The sequence below is a fragment of the Hipposideros armiger genome, unplaced genomic scaffold (genome assembly GCF_001890085.2).
Source record: "Hipposideros armiger isolate ML-2016 unplaced genomic scaffold, ASM189008v1 scaffold_71, whole genome shotgun sequence".
Taxonomy (NCBI): domain Eukaryota; kingdom Metazoa; phylum Chordata; class Mammalia; order Chiroptera; family Hipposideridae; genus Hipposideros; species Hipposideros armiger.
The window spans coordinates 3,483,503-3,501,341 of record NW_017731421.1 but is presented as its reverse complement, the minus strand read 5'-3'; the positions used below and the strand labels follow the sequence as shown (position 1 = coordinate 3,501,341).

Sequence of the window (17,839 nt, the reverse complement as noted above, 5' to 3'; positions counted from 1 at the left end):
CTTGTAGGTGCTCTTGATCAAACTACAGAATGGATAAAAGAATCTGTAAATGAAGAATTACTTTCTCTTTCTGAGACTGCTTTAACTCCTGGGGCTGCAAACAGCTCCAGGCCAAGCCTCAGGCCCACACTGGTGCTAAATAACTGCTATTTGAAACTGCTGCAGTGGGATTATCAGAAAAAAGAATTACCAGAGGTAAGTGATTTTTGTTTTCTTCCTCTCTGAAGTTTACCAGTATTTTAATTCTTACATTTCAGCTGTGAATCAGCTGGTCTCTGTTGCATATAGTTTCATGACTTTACTGAAATCAGATAAAAATGGGAGTTTGGATGTAACACGGCTTATTTTCCATTTTCATGGTATTAAGCTTCCCTTTCTATTTTCCCACTTCAAATAAATATGCTAGACATTGATGACAGATGGAGCGCGTCTTCAGGAACTGACAGAAAAGCTTAATCAATTGAAAATCATTGCCTGCCTGTCTGTAATTACCAACAGCATCGTGGGTTCTGTCACCGAAGGCCTGCCTGAGTTTGCAAACAGGTTAAAAAGGATTTCAACCGTTCTACTTGAAGGCATGCACAAAGAGTAAGTTCCAAGTGTTGTCATCTGCTCCCCCTTGCATTCAGGTCTGTGTGCATTTCAGAGAACAGGAATAACCTTGGACATCTGGATGCGATATTCAGGACTGTGCTTTAGAGAAGCTTATCTTACACCTTCTTTTCTAGAATTTCTTTTAATATCTCTGAGGGCTTAGATGTCCTTTCATAGGAAGGGAGAGGTCTTTTCCATGACAAGTGCCAAGGCGAGTGTAGTATTTCCATTGAGGATGATTATGTGCAAAAGCTCTTCTTTGACAGTGCTGTGGAAAAAAACAATCAAACCCCAGAAATCCACTGAGCTCATTGTTTAGAATGCCCTATCAAAGAGGCTTTCCACTTTAAGTTGTTCGGGCACCATCGTTTTTTTGTAACGAGATGTTTATCGACTTGACTGATCCAGCCTGCTATGAAGTCTTTAGAAGTGGTGGCCTCTCTGTCCTTTAGAGAGGTTCCCCAAGTCCTGTGAAGGTGGAGTTTTTGTGAAATGCATCTCCCAGGATCATACCTTCATTGAATATAAGAATCCCGTTGAGATTTTGCATTTAGAGCATCTCGTTGGGAATTCTGTGCAAGTCAGAGAATTCCTAATCTTAGTCAATGTCCAGATGTTTCCATGGGTCTCATTGGGTTAGCGCCCCCTGCTGGTTCCCCTTTCTGGTGTTTTCAGGGACTTGTACTCTATTCCTCTCACTGAGATGTACCTATCCTCCTATACTCCCGCCCATTACTCAGAGAGCATATAAACTACCTGAAGGATATTAAGAGCCGAAAGGAGCCCGAGCAGTTACAGAATCCAAAGTTCTCATTTTGAGCTGAAGCTCAGAGACTGAATAAGATCTACCTTGGGCTGCACAGCAAGAAAAGGGCAAACCTTCAAGGCCTGAGCCTGGGTCCGACTGCCTCAAGGCCCTGCCCTTTCTACTGATTCCAGTGCTAACCTGCCAGGCTCATTTATTTCGCATTTGGGACCCGAGACCTTTAACGAAAAGAAATCCCTGGATTTGCAATTGGTCTTACCTTAGCGTTGCCCCACACTGGGTAACCATTAGTTTTCAGAAGCTTTTTAAGTCTTTGGTGAACCCCCAGTGTTGCTTAAGTATTAATATAAAGCATATAGCAACGTGGTTACTAAGAGGACAAGCTTTGGGGTCTAAATCCAGGTTTAAAATCCCGGTTTAAAATCCCAGCTCTGCTATTGACTTGTCAGGTACGTACCCTTGAACAAGTTCCTGAATCACCCTGAGCCTCACTTCCTCACTTGCAAAAAGGAAATAATATTTGTGCTTACCTTGGAGTTGTAAGAACTCAAGGCGATTCATGTGAAACACTTCGTACAGGTGTCTGGCACATAGTAAGTACTCAATGCGTGCTGCTTTTAATAATTATTTAGTTGCTAACTCATTCTCTTTATAGTTGTTCTGCCTATCTGGTTGTTTTATTGTTTTGTTTAATTCCCTCCCCCTAGCCCCCAGTCTGTGTTAGGAAATGATTGTTATCAGTTCTCAACTATCCTCATTGTGGTTGGGGTAATAACATTGATAATATAGAAAAGCAGATGATCCCCAACAGTAGACCCAGATGTCATTTATATTGAGCTTGATGATGCATTTTGAAAACTAGCAAGAATTTTGCCTTCTTGATTGTGAATAGCAAGTTGTGGCTTATGCTGGAATGATTATTTTCCTTTAGCTTAAGAGCTCACTGATTAAAAGCAGGCGGAAACTAGAAGGAAGTTGGGTAAAAGTTAGGAGGTAAAAATTCTGCCATGAAGAATCAAACTTTGGGTTGTAGAACCCCAAAGGGAGGTCCAGCATGAATTTATAACAAATTCCAGTGAAGGCAGAACACCAAAGACTTATTTCTTGTTGTTGTTAATGATGATAATAATGAAAAAGTTTTTTTTCTTTTCCTTCTTGTTAAGCATTTACTGTGTGCCTGACGATCTGCCAAGAGCTAATACAGTCACAGAGCAAGTTTAGTGGTAGAGTCAGGATTTGAACCCAGGTCTGTGTGACACCACAGCTTATGCCATAACCACTGCTTCATACTGCCTCCACTCATTGGGCCTTTAATTCCCATTTTGAACAGAGTTATCTTAAAGACCCTTCCTGGAGAGTGAGATGCAATTTTCAGTCTTTATTCCCTAATAGTGTGGACCCCACAAATATATTTTCTAATTCTTTTTCCTTACCTATTAATAACCCACTGCCAATTACTTCTTACAATTTTTCTGTACTCTGTATATTTGCATTATTGAGCAGTCACTTGAAAGTAGCAATGGGAAGGAGCTTATCTTTGGTTGTGATAGGTCAAGAGTTTTAGGTAATTTGCCTTTATGGTATTGACCTCTGCATGTCTTCATTTCATGTTTTTGATTCGTGTTATAGATTTACTGCTCAGGCATAGATAAAGGAATTGATTCTACCTCATTTTTCAAGCTAAAAAAAAAATTCTATTAATGAATCCACTCAGGCCAAAGGGTTTATTTTAAGAAATAGGTCTTTTCTTTTCCTGATAGACCTACATGAAAATGGGATTGCAGGCTTATTTCCAGGGACCACATTTTTCTATCTAGGCTTTCCTGTATAAACACTACATACAGAAAGAGTGGTTTTAAGCATGTAAAAATATGCTACCAATAAGGGTTGGTAGTTGGGAGGAGTCACTATTTTCTAAGTTCATTATAATAGAGGTAATTGTAATTGTTGTCTGCATAAGAAAAAAATGGTAGATATTTAAAACAAGTTGGTATATTTTTTAAAAAACAACAACAATAACAACAAAATTGAGGAAGAAAAACTTTCCCTGATGGGATTTTGTTTTATGTTTTGTAGGACCTTTAACTTGAAGGAAGTTCTGAATTCTATTGGTGTTCAGACTTGTGTTGAGGTTAACAAGACCCTGATGGAGAGAGGCTTACCCACTTTAAACACTGACGTTCAAGCTAACCTTGTAGGTCAATTTTCAAGCATCGAAGAGGAGGATAATCCTATCCGGTCCTTGATTGGTGAGTCCTCATGTTTTCATTGGTTTCTGCTTCAAATCCAATTTACTTTAACTTGCTGGTTATGACTAATGTTAAGTGTTAGTCAAAATGTAGTCTTAGACAGGTTACCTGCTTCTTTTGGAGAATAAATATTGAAAATATGAAAAGAGTGGGGCGGCCGGTTAGCTCAGTTGGTTAGAGCACAGTGCTCACTCATAACGCCAAGGTTGCCGGTTCAATCCCAGCGTGGGCTGCTGAGATGCGCCCTCCACAACTAGATTGAAACAACTACTTGACTTGGAGCTGATGGGTCCCAGAAAAACACACTGTTCCCAAATAAAAAAGAAAAAAAGAAAAGAAAATATGAAGAGCGTATTAATATTTTCAAAGGTTTGGACTCACTACTTCTTCTGTGTGTACATACATAGTGGAGTGGGCCTTCTATCTTACTATCCAGCCAATAAATTTTTTATGGAGAAAATAAAATGCTGCCAGTAATGTTAAAATCCAAGTTCAATATAATAGTCCAAACCAGCCTGCTGGATGTTCACAGAAAGTAGATACTGGTTTTGCTGGGAGCTAGCCTAAGCCAGCTGAGGCCCCTTTCTTACTCAGACTTAAAGAGACAGAGTGAAAAGGCTGTGGAATTGGGAGGCATCATGGGTGGGCTTTTTTTTGGGTACTTGATTGCTAGAATGTGACTATCTGGGTGTCAAGTTGTGTTGGTGAGTTGGGAAAATGGACAGTGTATCATTTAGGACTTTTTCTGTTTCCTGTGCCAGAGCATCTAAACGTCTAAACGAGCTTAAGCAAAAGGGGAATGTATTTTCTCATATAGCTGAAATGACCAGAGGTATGGCTGGCTGAAGATACTGTTTCATATGAGCTCGAGCTGTGTCCCCAACCTCCAGCCCTCAACACTGCCTTCCTCTGGGCTGTCTCACAGATAGTCTCTACCTACCCTAGAAAGACAGCTTCAGCTAAAAATGTGTATAAGTCAAGCGAAAAACAAGGAGTTGACTTCCCTGTTAGCTCCAGTAATGACCCCAGAATTGAGTCTCATTGGCTCCAGCTGGCCTGTTGGTTATGTCCCATTCTTGAATCAGTCATGGTGGCCAGAGGAGAAGGAACTTAGGCCTGAGACGTGTTCAGTTCCGGGGGCCAGGGTGTCTGCTTTACCTCTAATGCCTGATCTGAGTGTAGGGAAGAGATGGTTCCCCCCAGACAAGATCTGGAGCTGTGGCCAGAAGAAGCAGGAGGGGCACAAAGCCGGTGTTTACTGCAGAGGCTGTGGGATAAAGACTGGAAGGAGGAAAAGGGTGTCAAATTAGAACACAGCGTACTAACGTTCTAGGACTAGTCTGCAAGGTTTTGAAGCACAACATTGACTCCCAAAGAATACAAACACTTGTTATTTATTCGAGGTGCTCAAATAGTTTCTCTCATCCTTTTCCCTGGGGACACAGAATGCTGGAGATCTAGGTCACACAGGCCACTTAAGAACTCAAGGCTTCGCCCCTCCCCCAGAAAAGAGCAGTCTGATGTGCAGTGCTGCAGGCTGCTGAGGGGACAAGTGATGACACAGCCTAACCACAGTCACCTGTGGCTGATCTCTTTGCTGCACAACCTTCTTTGCTGACACACACCTTCCTCACATCCCGGAGTCTCCAGCTGACCAGCTAATGTCTGGAAGATGGTATTGTCAGGTGAAGAGGGGCAGGCTGTCTGCAGTCTCCGCCACATACCGCCAGCCCCCCACTAGTGTGCAGGCCTCATGAGGACGGGGTGCATGTTTGTTCACTGCTGTATCATTACACTGGGTCAGTAGATGACATTTAATAAATATTTGTGCAAGGGGTGAATGCCATGGAGACTTAGAGTGATTAAGTGACTCTCCCCTGACGTCATCTAACCAGCAGGTTGCAGAGTAGGGATTCTTACCGAGCCTGTCTGACTCTGGAGCTCAGATTCTTAACTACTCTGGCGGGCACTGCTGGAGCCCTGATGCTTGTGGGCAGGGTGGCCAGGGCATCCAGGTGTCCTCTGTGCCCTTGCTTTAGATAAGGGAAGGACTTGCAAAGTCAGAAGGGAGAGGGAGGCTGGGGGCCAGGAGATGCCCCACCCCAAGGTGGCCTCTTAAAATCTAGCAAATCAACTTTTTCCACCCAACTCTCTCCAGTCCAACTTTCTTGTTCTTTTACAAGTTGAAAGCATTTTTTAACCTCATTCAAAGTATTGTTGCCTAGCAACTCAAATGACTCACTTGAACAGCTCTCCTTGGATTCTGGGAGCCAAGGACACGCCTTTGGCAGGGACTCTGTTTGGCTGCTCCTAACTGGACAAATGCTTCTGCCACTTTAGTCTTGGCCTAAAAACTGACTCGTCCACAGAGGAGACAGAACGTCAGCATAACAGTTATAAAAGAGTTTTATTCTCTAAACAATTTTGTGGGAAAGTGTTTGGACCATATTTATGATGAAAATAGACCTGGGCTCCGGAGAGTCAGGCAACCAGTCTAACGGGAAATTTAGTACACAATTGATTCTTAATTTTCTGCCCATAGGGGAGTTAGAATAAATTAAGCACTTGAGGACATAAAAAGGACTTGACCAACCTTAGCCATGGTTTTCCTCCGTGTTCACAGTACCCACGGTCTGTCTTCTTTTGTGCTTAGTCGATGTGCTATTTATTTACAGTGCGGTTACAACTCCCACTGTGCTCTTAGCCTTCTAAGAAGATAATCAGAAAAGTTTCCTTTCAAACCAATTTTTTTCAAATGCATATTAAAGCCAGGTAAAAATTATTTATAGATTACCTGCTATGTAGATTATCTGCATGCTTATTGCCATCTACATTTTTTAAAAGTAATTTTCAATTGTACAGGTATTACATACATGAAACATTTCTTCTTGCTGACAAACTTACGGATCAGACCTAAGTTCCCTTTGACTGCCTTCTCCAACCCCCATTGCTTTCAGTTTGGTATTGATCTTTACAGACCTTTTCATTCCATTCTCGCTTTAATTCAGTCAGCATTTGTGATGTGCCTGCCACATGCCAGACCAGGGCTATAAAGACAACAAGGACATAGCCCTCACACTCAGAGAGCTCACCGCCTAAGGGAGAGACTTCACAATAACATGGTGAGATAGTGTACCAGATGTGAGGGAGAGCCATAGCAGGAGGTAACATTAGCCTTGGCATTGAAGGACGCTTTTGACTTGGGGCAGAGATGAGGTGAGATGGAAGAGTATTCTAGTAAGAGGAAACAGTTCTGGCTAAGCCATGGACATGGGGTATTGGGAACTCAGAGTTCTATGTCAGATCTGGCTGGAACACGTGACTTTTGGGAGAAGTGTTAGGAGGTAAGAGTTTCATTAGTGTTGTAGTTGTCTGTATTTGATGGCGTTTGTTCTCCTTAGTAAACCTTATTTGTGAGATGTGTGTTTCCAAGGCCAAAGGTTGTTGGAACAGCATGGGCTGTAGCAGCAGGTCTGGTTTGTCAGTACTGTTTGCCCAGTACTTCTGCAGCCTCATTCATTTATGCATTTGCATGCTTCTGTGAAGTAGTCTCCAACAGGGATACACGGGAGCAGAAAGGGTAAAGCTAGCAAGCTGGAGTGCCCGTGAGGGTGGCCTTTCCTTGGTGCCTCCAGGTGGTTGGCTGTGTGTGGGGTGAACGTTTCATTTATTGTCCAAACCAGGACATTTTTGAGAGTTCTCTTTTTAATTATGCCAAGACCACAGGAGTAAACTTCAACTGTCCTGAGAAAACCTGGCTGTGTGGTCACCCTTGCCATGTGGTAACAGGGGCCCCCACTTTTGCCAGCTCTCTAGATTTTTTTCAAGAGGAACCAGAAATTTGGATTTCTTGTGAAATCCTCTAATTTTAAATGGTTTTGTTTTTTTAAAAAAACACTGTGTGGGCCAAACCGGCAGTGCCAGTTTACAAACTCAGCTTTACTGTACGTTATGGACATTAAGTATTGAGGTTTTGTAAAAGATTCCCTGCCCTACCCCAAAAATGCTCTACATTTTTTATCAGTTAGCTGTAACTGCAAAATAAGTCACCCTCAAACTCCATAGCTTAAAGAGAAAAACCCAAACACTGAGCATTGCTCAGAAGTCTGGGGGGCAACTGGGTATTCTTTTGGTCTTGCTGGCCTCACGCATGCATTTGTGGTCAGCTGTGGCTTGGGCAGGTAGCCCTGCTGATCTGGCTGGGCTCTCTCTTGAGTGTTTGGTAGTTGGTTGGCTACAGGTTGATCTACAGTAGCCTCAGATAGAAGAGCTGGGCTTTCCTCAATGTGAGCTTTCATCAGGCTCAGCTTCTTTGCATGGTAGGTAGAGAGGGCAGATGCGAACCATGTCTCTTGAGGCCTTGGCATGGAACTAACAGATTGGCATTTCTGCTGCATTGTATATTGGTCAAAGCAAGTCCTAAGGCCAGGCCCAATTCAAGACCTGGGGAAACAGACTTCGCCTTTGATGGGAAGAGCTGCAAAGCTACCTTGTAAAGGGCATGGATATAGGGAGGGTAAAGAATTGGGAGTATTATTGCAATCCACCTACGGTAATTACTACTCTCATTAAAAAAATTATATGCTTTAATAATGGGACAGATAACAATATCTTACTTTCCCCCAGATAAACGAATCCAGCTATACTTGAAGAGCCTACTTTGTCTTCCAAGCCCTCAAAAATGCATGCCTCCTGTGCCTGGAGGCCTTGCTGTCATTCAGCAGGAGCTGGAAGGGTTAGGCTGTCAATATGCAAACATTGTGAATTTCAACAAACAAGTGTATGGACCATTTTATGCAAATATACTTCGAAAGCTGCTCTTCGGTGAGGAAGCCCCGGGGAAGGCGGACGCCTCATCTCCTGCTAACTGAAGAGGAACTGACTGACTTTGGACAAGAGATTGGAAATCCAGCCCTTGGGTACCGAGCCTGTTTCCATCCATGGCATTACAGATGTGGCTCATTGTCAGTCCTGTCCGTGGTGCAGTGTTAGCCCGAGTCTGTGTAACCCAGTAATGGTAGCTTTGCAGAAGACACGCTCATCACATAGACCCATTCATGCATCATTTTCAAGTTCAGAAGAGATGTTTTTCATGAACAGAAAGCAATTTGTAATCAATTTATTACCTATATAATACTTATAAATGTTTTCTTAAGCATTTATATCTGGCTTATCATTCAACCCTTAAGGAGTTGTATTTCCTCACTTGTCACTATCAAATTGAATGGTTTTTAATTTTTGGTACAACTTAAAGGATTCAGAGTTGTGAGAATAATGAAGGGGATTGGTATTCTGATACATGATGTGAAGTAAGCATAATTGTATTTGAAATGTACAATGAAATTTTATTAATGTGTAACAAAAACTTACATAGTAAGTCCTAAAATTCTACAGAGGTAGCTATTCACATTTTATAATACCAATTGTCAGTATTTGTGTAGAATTTAAAGTTATTAAATCTCTTTTAAAGCTTTATGCAAATTTTAGATAAAACCTCCCTTGTTCATTTAGTGAAAATAGAAACAAATGCCTTCTAAAAGTTTATTCTGGAGGTTGGTTTATTCTTGCAATTTAGCCTGCTCTCTGAGAGAAACAATTTTTGCACAAATCTCTTAGTGAATGTCTTTGCATTTCTCAGGCCATTGGTAAGGATTATATAAGATTTTAACATTGGATTGTCAGAAAAGTCATGACGTATTTTTTCTGTTTTTCTTTGCAAAAATGTGTCACGACTTTTCCGACATCCCAGTATTTTTACATAAGGCAGATGGTTTGAATTGGTTTACTTGTAAGAAGGGAAGTTAACAATAAAACAAGATGCCCAGGAGATCCCTATTCTCCGTTCACAAAAAAGAAATAGTTCAACTTTGGGTTTTCTTAACCATGTAACTTGCCAGCAGATGCTTGCTGTGCTGATTATATTCTTACCCTGCTATGACCAAGGTGCTCTTCTAAGTATTGTTATCATTTGACATTCTTGAGCATTAAATCCAACTTTGCCAAGTTGGCACTAGTTGTCATTGGCTATTAGAGAATTCTGCCTGTCCTGGAATTACATGCTTCTTTTAAAGTATAAAGGGAAGCACTACAGTTTGGGTGAACTCAGTCCAGAAAATGCTTTATTTACATAAAACACATTTTTGATGGTTTCGTAAGGACTCATTGGACCTTAGTAGGTTGGGAGGGAAGAGTGGATAGGAGGTCAAAAGGAGTTCTCTCTTTTCTTCCTCACCCCTTTTCCTTACCACCACCTCCACCATCATGGTGCTACTCCTTTATTTGACAAAGTTCTAGGAAAGGAGTGTGTGAATAGATTATCTCCACTCTTCACATTTTGGAGGGATCTGCCAAAACTTGAGGAAATTTTGGAAGTCAGTTTTTTTTTTTTCTCTCTCAGTGACCAATACAGAAATCAGCCTTTCTGTCCATTGAAACAGCTGTATATAAGTGGAAATTGACTGAACGGCACATTAGGCTAACCCATTTCTTCCCTCTTCCTGTGCTTCCACGCTGCCCATGCTTAGAAACCATTAGGTGCTGAAGGCTTGTTTTCATTTTCTCTTAAATTGAAGTCTTTTTTCAACTGGGTTCACTTTGGGGCATGGGTGGCAGGGAGGGTCTGACATAGAAAAGTAGTGTGATTTTTTTGTTGTTGTCGCTTTCTGGGGTGAACTGTATACTGAACAGGAAGACCAGGTGCACTTTTTAATTATCAGATTGGAGTCCAGCTGGTAGTCTTATATACTTGATTATACTGCAGTTGCCAGCAGGAAAACAATGTACTTTTTTTTTTAAATGAAGGGCATTCTGCTTTTTTTCTTTCTTTAAGTGGCAAAGTAAATCTCAGTGTCTCAAATCTGGATTTAGGCAGCTGCATTTATCAGGATTTTAAAATCATATCACTTAGCATGTTGTTTATTTGGTTTTTATCTAAATGTTTACTTCTACTTTTAGGGTTTTGTTAACATGGTCTTGTTTTGTGACGTCAATTTTATTAAACACCATACACACATTTTCATTCTTCTACTGCTAAACCATGTATTGTGTGCACTGTTTAATTTTAAACATTAAACATTATTTCAGCATGGCTAGTGTCTGTTTCCTAAACCACCTTTGGGTAGCTCAGGGCTGGAATATAGCAGTCTTTATTGGGGTTGTTCTAGAATGATCCATTTGCTGATTGTCAGCGTCTTACAGACATCAGGTCATTTATTCATTCATCCAGTCAGTCAGCAAACACCTACTGACCATTTATTATGTACCAAGAAGTATCTTAGGTGTTGTGATAGGTAACTAGACAGATACTGCCTCCAAGAAGTTGATTACCTAGTAAGAAGAATAAACTTGTGAACAATTACAGTAAAGTGTAGTAAGGGCTGTAAAACATAGTGCTAGAGGAAAAATTATCAAACTCTATTTCGTGGTCATTCTTGAGCTAGAACGTGAGGGATAGGCAGGAACATGCCAAGAGGCCAGGAAAGGGAAAGGCACAACAGGCCAAGTGCTGCGTGAATGCAATTGTGTGGAGAAATGGTGGGCCCAGGGACTGGATGGCAGAAGAGTAAATGTGATGAGAGGAGAAACAAACGTAAAAAGGTTCTGGGGCGTCATGCTAAAATGTGTGGTTTCTGTCCTGAGAGAGAAAAAATTCATTGACTCTTTGGAAACAGAAAGGCAATGAACAAATGTCTTGGAAAGACTGCCCTGGCAAAGAGCACGTGCTCTTGGTGCTGGAATATTCCTGTGTTGTGTGCATATGCACTTACACGTGAGCACATGATATGAGCAGTAGAAACGGACGCTGGCTAACGGAAGCAGGAAAGAGAGTGTACTGGATAGGTGTTAAGTACCTATCACAGAATCTATTTAATCTGGGGAATTGGGCTTGAAAAGTGGGTAGGAACCAAGGCAAAGCCACACTGCAGGAGTCCAGCCAAGCTGGATTCAGTGTGTGGCTTTAGAGATTGATTTCTCAACATCCTCGCTGTTTTGCCTCATTTGCTCAAGATTGAGTCCCAGATATCAACATTCAGTTGGAAGAATCTAGGTCAAGTGCCCAGGCTCTGAACTTGTAAGGGATGGGATGAGGGAGTCGCTGACCCTGGGACTCCTGGGATCCCACCAAGTTCACCCATTCCCTAAGGCTTTCTCCCAAAGGGAATGCTGAGGAGAAAAACAACTCCACTGTAATGTACATTCTGAATGTAGGAAATGGCGAGGAGGCCACCCAGTGCAGCACTGCCTGGGAATGACACCGCAAGATGATTCAAGGTGGACATGAAGTCAACCTTTATGAGTGTGTGCGGATGAACTGCTGAACAAATAGCTCCCAAGTCATGGTGGCCTCAGTATAGCCGTATGTCTCAAATTATGGTTCAAAGCAGGGGGTAGGTTAGTACGGTGGGCAGAGGGTGGCTACTCCATTCAGCCATTCAGGGCCTGACTTTCACCCATTTTGTGACTCAGCTGTCCCCTGCATCTTCCGTCTTCTCTATTCACTCAGTAGATAGGGAAAGAAGAAGGCTGCCCACATCCACGCAGGTCCATTCTAGAACCTAACCCTGTGACCTCATCTAACTGCAAGGGAGGCAGGAAAATGCCCAGGAGGAAGAGGCTGACACGAACATCGGCAAGCATTCGGCTTCCTTGAACACACCGCATGCACCTTCTTTTCATAAAAATAAATTTAAAATCATGTGTCTACTCTGATCTCTTAGGAGTAGCTCCCCAGAGCACTGTGTTGAAAGGATTTTGAAGCTATTAATAGACCCAAGATAAGCAGCAGAGAATTCTGCGTCTGGCTGGCAAAGTATGCCATGGGGATGGGGAGTGAGTGGCACCTTTTGTGCAACATATTTTTACTTCTGACTAGACCCCTTTCTTGAAAATAAAAGCCTGTTCTACTTTTGATGATAAGTTGCAACGTTTTCCACTGATTTAGTAAAAGTACCATGGGACTGAGAATCCCAACGCCCGAGTTTGAATTCACTTTACTACTTAATAGCTTTATAAACTCAAGCCAGTGTTTTAATCTCCCTGAACCCCCTAAATGGAGATTTCCTACCCTATCTGCCTATCCTACTATCTGCTTATTTTGCAGATATGGTGAGAATTGAATGAGATCATGTACTTGAAATTGTCTGCAAATTCTAAAGCATCATGTAGCCAGAATACATGATAATAACTGTTAATTTATTAGTCCTAAATCTCTTTCAAGCTTCAAGAGGTTTTAGTATTGTGAGATGGGATGATTAAGTACTTAGGTGCAAAAACTGTCATATCTCATAAGAAGCATGGTTCATTTAGCCCAAGATTGTCATTGGCAGAGAAACTCAAGGGTACATAGAAGGCTGCAGCTATTGTCCTTGATGTCAACTTCAAAGGATAGTAACAAAACCAACATGTTCTGATTTCCTTTAGTAATCAACTGTGACTTTATTCTCCATGACTTAATCTACCCTATGAAGGCGTATGTTTGTATAATCAACTTGTGTCCTTCTGTTCTCTATTTTTGAAGGGAAGCCTTATCTTTTCATTTCTAAGCTTACTCTGTTAGTCTCTTTCAGGTTTCAAAGGAAATAGACCTAGGGATTTAGTGTAAGGCTTTATGGGAGAAAAATAAAAAAAGGAAACCCAGGAATCTGTCCCAGCAGCTGCGCTTACACTTGGTCAAGAACTTGAATGTAATTTTTTTTTCTTTCAGAATATAGTAATAATAGCCACCAAGCACTTACCATAAGACAAGCACTACCGTTAAGGGCTTAATATATATGATCTCACGTAACTGCAAGATATGCTCTGAGGTAGCCTGTCATTTTTTCCATATGTGCAAAATGAGACCCAGAGAGGCTCAGGAAGTCATCCAAGGTCACAGAGCTGGTCAGTGTATCTGAACCCAAGGAGTCGAACCCTGGCATGTGTGCTCTGAACCACTTGCTACATTGGTTTCTTTAGGTCATCCAATGAAAAGTATTTCTTATTGTCATGTTGCTACCAAATGCTGACTTGGTGTTGACTTCTCTGCTTTCTGTTGCTGCCCTCCTTTTTGCTTCATCTTAATTAAAAACGTCCCAGGAGAGAGAATACGATTGGGTCTATTTGCCACTCCTCAGTGTGGACATCCTCCTTTCCCACTGTCCCTCACTGGATAGGGGTCTCATGACAAGCCACCTTGGCTTCCTTATATGGCTGTCTGGCAAGTTCCTATCCCTATGGCTTTTGGCAGGACTGAGAATGTCACATGACACAAAGTAAGGCTTTTCAGCAAAAAGCCTGTGGGCGCAGCAGGCTGCTCGAGGCTTCTGGACCCCCCAGTCTTACTCAAAATGCACAATGGTCTCTGATGACAGTAGCGACTCCTGCTCACCTTCCCCCTCACCTTGCTGTCTGTGAAATAACAGACTTCAAGGATCCCCCTCTGCCCTTGCCTTTTCAGACCGAAGAGCCCTTCTTCTTTGTCCAGCATTGTTCTGGCCTCCTCTTGTCCTATTACCAATGTATTCAGGTATAGAAATCAGGACCGTATGTGTTTTTTCCCAGGCTGAATGCACGACGGTTTTGAAGAGAGGATAATCTTTTTCTTTTGTTTCTAGTATCTTCATGTTGGGCCTCTCATAACGTCTAACTGTAACATGGCATAAAGGCCGATAAAAGTCAGCCCCAGTGGGTTTTTGTAGTGTCACCTATAGATGCTTCCCTTCACAGCCCGACGGGAGTGCCACACTCAATTGCCAGAATGTGGTATTATGTTATCTAAAACCCTCATGGTGTTGCTCAGGCTTTTTTCTCGGCTTGAAATGCCTTCCATCCCCCTCCTTTCAGTGTGGTATTATAATAGAGTGGTTAAAAGCATGGACTCTGGCATCAGATTATTAAGAATTTAAATTCCAACGCTGCTTGGTAAATTTCTTAGCCCCTACTACCAGCCTGAGTCTCCTCACCGGTCAAGTGGGGATAATCATATGTATCCCCCTGGGGTTCATTATTAAATCAGAGAATACACATAAAGTGGGATTCTAATGTGTGGCAAAGAGTACACTCAAGAAACTGGGTTCTAATGTTTCAGGGCCCAGATCAGACACCTCTGCTTTTCCCTTCCCTTTATGCTCCTTTAACCAATGGCCCCTGTTCTCCTCCCATTTTCTCATCTGGTTTCCAAAACGCTTCATACATAAGTGATGGGATAGGAGTCCAAGATATCAGCCATGTTTCCCTCTGCAATTTCCTTTCTCTGATTGCTCAGCCCTCTATTCAAACCACCAGTCCCTCTGCACCAATACCTCAGGAAAAAAATGTGATGGCAGAAGGCAGAGAAATCAAGAGACTGTTCCTGGCTTTTTGGTTTTAAAAATCTAGCCCCTAAGGAGATCGGAAAGATTCAATGATTTGACCTAGGGTTGCCAATGCTGATACCTTGGGGGCCAGACAGGGGTAAGGAAGGTAGGATGGTGGCAGTTGTGATCTGCCACTTAGCATCAGCTGACCATCGCCACCATGCAGGAATCTGGGATCATGGCTACCAACATCCTCCTCTTTCCAAGAGAAACTAAAAAAAATTTTTAATTAGGATTACAAATGAAGTATCACTCATTGTATGCTTTTCTTTCAAATTATTTTTTTCAACGCAAATTTATTTTAAAAAAATTAGTGGATTAGAACTTGGGACTATGAAGACAGATAGGACAGTCCCTGTTCCAGAAACTCCTAGTCTGAAGGAGAGCTAGACACACAAACAGAGGTTATGGTATTAAGTGATAAGTCTGATGTTAGAGAGTGATTCTCAAAGTGTGATCACCTGGGAACTTACTAGAAATGCAAACTTGCAGGCCCCAAACCAAACCTACCAAATCAGAAAGTTGGTTGTTTTAACAAGCTCTCCAGGTGATGCAGATTAAAGGTGGAGAACCACTTTGATAATAGAAAGCCAGGAGGACTTTGGAGCAGAAAGTCAACACATCTGAGCCAACCTGGAGATCTCTCCTATCAAAAAAACCACTTCACGGCCTCTTCCAGGCTAGATTCTGAGTAGGTTGCTCTCTGGTAATTCACAAGGATGATACAAAAGTGTACCTGTCTCTGTAAGTAAACTGTCAAGATCTTAAAGAGCAGGAACTGATTCTGCTAACTTCTCTTTCCTTTCTCCTCCTGCTTTTAGACATCAGCACAATACTTAGAAGATACAGGCACTGAAATTGACTTGCTGCAGCCAATTCAGAAATTAGACTAACCTGGTGCAATGCCTATACATTCATGATGAGAAAATGGCAAATGTATATTTAACAAATTCCCATAATTTATTGGGGTAAAACATTCATAAGATTTACCTTTGTAACCATTTTTGAGTGTACCTTTCAGTGGCCTTTAAGTACATTCACACTGTTGCGCTATCATCATCACCATCCACCTCCAAAACTTTTGTATATTCCGCAAGTGAAACTCATACCCATTCAACAGCTGTTGGTATCTTTTGTTTTGTTTTTCCCAGTGTTTTTTTTTTTTAATATTTTATTAGGGAATTGGGGGAGGGGAACAGACAAGTTGCTTTCCTTTTTGTTCTTTAGTCTAGTTGTGGAGGATGTCGCTTCACTGGCCCATGTTGGTGTTATCATTGCACTCTTCCCGGGTGAGGCAGTCGCTCGCTGGCCATTGGACGGCTGCTCACTGGCAGCTCACAAAAGCTCATGCCAGCTGCCGGCCAGCCCCTCACTGCAGCCTACGCCATCACCAGCGACTCACCACAGCCCAGCTCCAGGTTGAGCTGTTGTTCACCATCTTAGCTGTAGAGGGCACAGTGTCACTGGCCCACATGTGGGATCCGATCGGGACCCTGCTGCCAGAGCCGGCATCCCAAGCCAACTCTTAAACAACATGCCACTCGGCTGGCCCCCCAGTGGGATTTTTTCTGATTGATTTGTATGAGTTCATTTTAAATTAGGGGTACCAAGCTTTTGTCTTCTGCCAACCTATGTTTTAAAAGACTCTATTCATGGTGATATAAGAAAAAAATTTTTTTTAATTTTCATGTAATTATATTGGGAAATCTATGAATACAATGTTGGCGTTGCTATCTTGGAGGCCCTCTTCACCACAATGTTATGAATATATTCACTTACATTTTCTTCTAAAACTTTATTAACATTTAAATATTTCATCCATAGAGGATTTACTTAGATGTATTTTTTTTTCTAAATGGCTAATCAGCTGTTCCAACATCATTTATTGGATAATCCATCTTCTATTGATTTAAGATGTCAGCTTTTCATACTAAATTTCTCCACATGCTGTTCTTTATTCCTGGATCTTACCTTTACTCCTTTTAGAATGTAACACTGTCTTAAATATTGTCCTGTTATGCTCTACTCTCTTTATGGTCATTTTAATCTTTAAGTAATATTCTATCACACGCACGCACCATAACTTGTTTAACCAAATCCCCTACTAGTATTAGGCATTTGGTAAGTTTCCTGTTTTTCCGTACTACACAACATGTAGTTTTGGACTACATTAAATGATTCTCTGCCTCTGTGGCTCAAGTCGCTCAAATTACCCGTTTACCCTTTTCTTTGAATTATTTTTAAAATTACAACCAATATGCTCTATTGGTCTCAATCACGGGATATTGGAAGGGAACCTGTCGGCTGGGGTTTAGGATTACCGGCGCGAGCCCGCCGTGCGACACCAGGGGGCGCAGTTTCCCAGCTGCGCCTCAGCCACATCCGGGTTCCACCGCAGGTTCGGGTCGGGGGCAGGCGGAACCTTTCTGTCGCGCGTTCAATTAACGTGCGCGGCGGGGACCCTTTAGGCCTCCGCGCACCGCTCTCCAAGAGTGTGGCATTTCGCTTGAGGCAGCGCAGGCGGGCGTGGGGCTTTTGTTTGCTTCTTCCTTCTTCGTGAGCAGCATGGACGTGCTTGCGGAGGAGTTTGGGAACCTGACTCCGGAGCAGTTGGCCGCGCCGATCGCGACGGTAGAGGTGAGGGTCCGGGAACACGGGGAGCGGAAGGGGCCGGCACGCGTACCCTGGAGGCGGTGCCCCGAGAGTTTTCGCCTGGGAGCGGGGCGGGCCGCGGCTTCCGCGCATGCTCAGTCCTCCGCCACGGATCTCCTTTCTCTGTCCGGCTGCCGCTTGCAAGTGAAAGGCCGATCACTGACGATCCGTCAGCCGCCATGCGGGCCGGCCAGCCCGGCGGCCGGTCCTCTGGTTGGACTCTTTCCAGTGTTCATGTTTGTCAG

The 17,839-nt window shown here is 42.6% G+C and overlaps 2 protein-coding genes across 5 annotated transcripts in view; both read left to right on the top strand.

Annotated features, from left to right (window-relative positions):
• TCP11L2 (t-complex 11 like 2) overlaps positions 1-10,696 on the top strand; it is a 41,699-nt gene extending 31,003 nt beyond the window's left edge. For all 4 annotated transcript variants that reach the window (XM_019642612.1, XM_019642614.1, XM_019642611.1 and 1 more), the window contains 4 exons: positions 8-195; positions 407-588; positions 3,437-3,609; positions 8,236-10,696. In XM_019642612.1, the coding sequence (XP_019498157.1) occupies positions 8-195; positions 407-588; positions 3,437-3,609; positions 8,236-8,480 (788 nt within the window). In that variant the 3' untranslated portion in view covers positions 8,481-10,696. The remainder of the gene's footprint in view (positions 1-7; positions 196-406; positions 589-3,436; positions 3,610-8,235) is intronic.
• Positions 10,697-17,250: 6,554 nt separating this feature from the next.
• POLR3B (RNA polymerase III subunit B) overlaps positions 17,251-17,839 on the top strand; it is a 115,144-nt gene continuing 114,555 nt past the window's right edge. Inside the window, exon 1 of the mRNA XM_019642626.1 lies at positions 17,251-17,579. Within this exon, the coding sequence (XP_019498171.1) occupies positions 17,508-17,579 (72 nt within the window). The 5' untranslated portion in view covers positions 17,251-17,507. The remainder of the gene's footprint in view (positions 17,580-17,839) is intronic.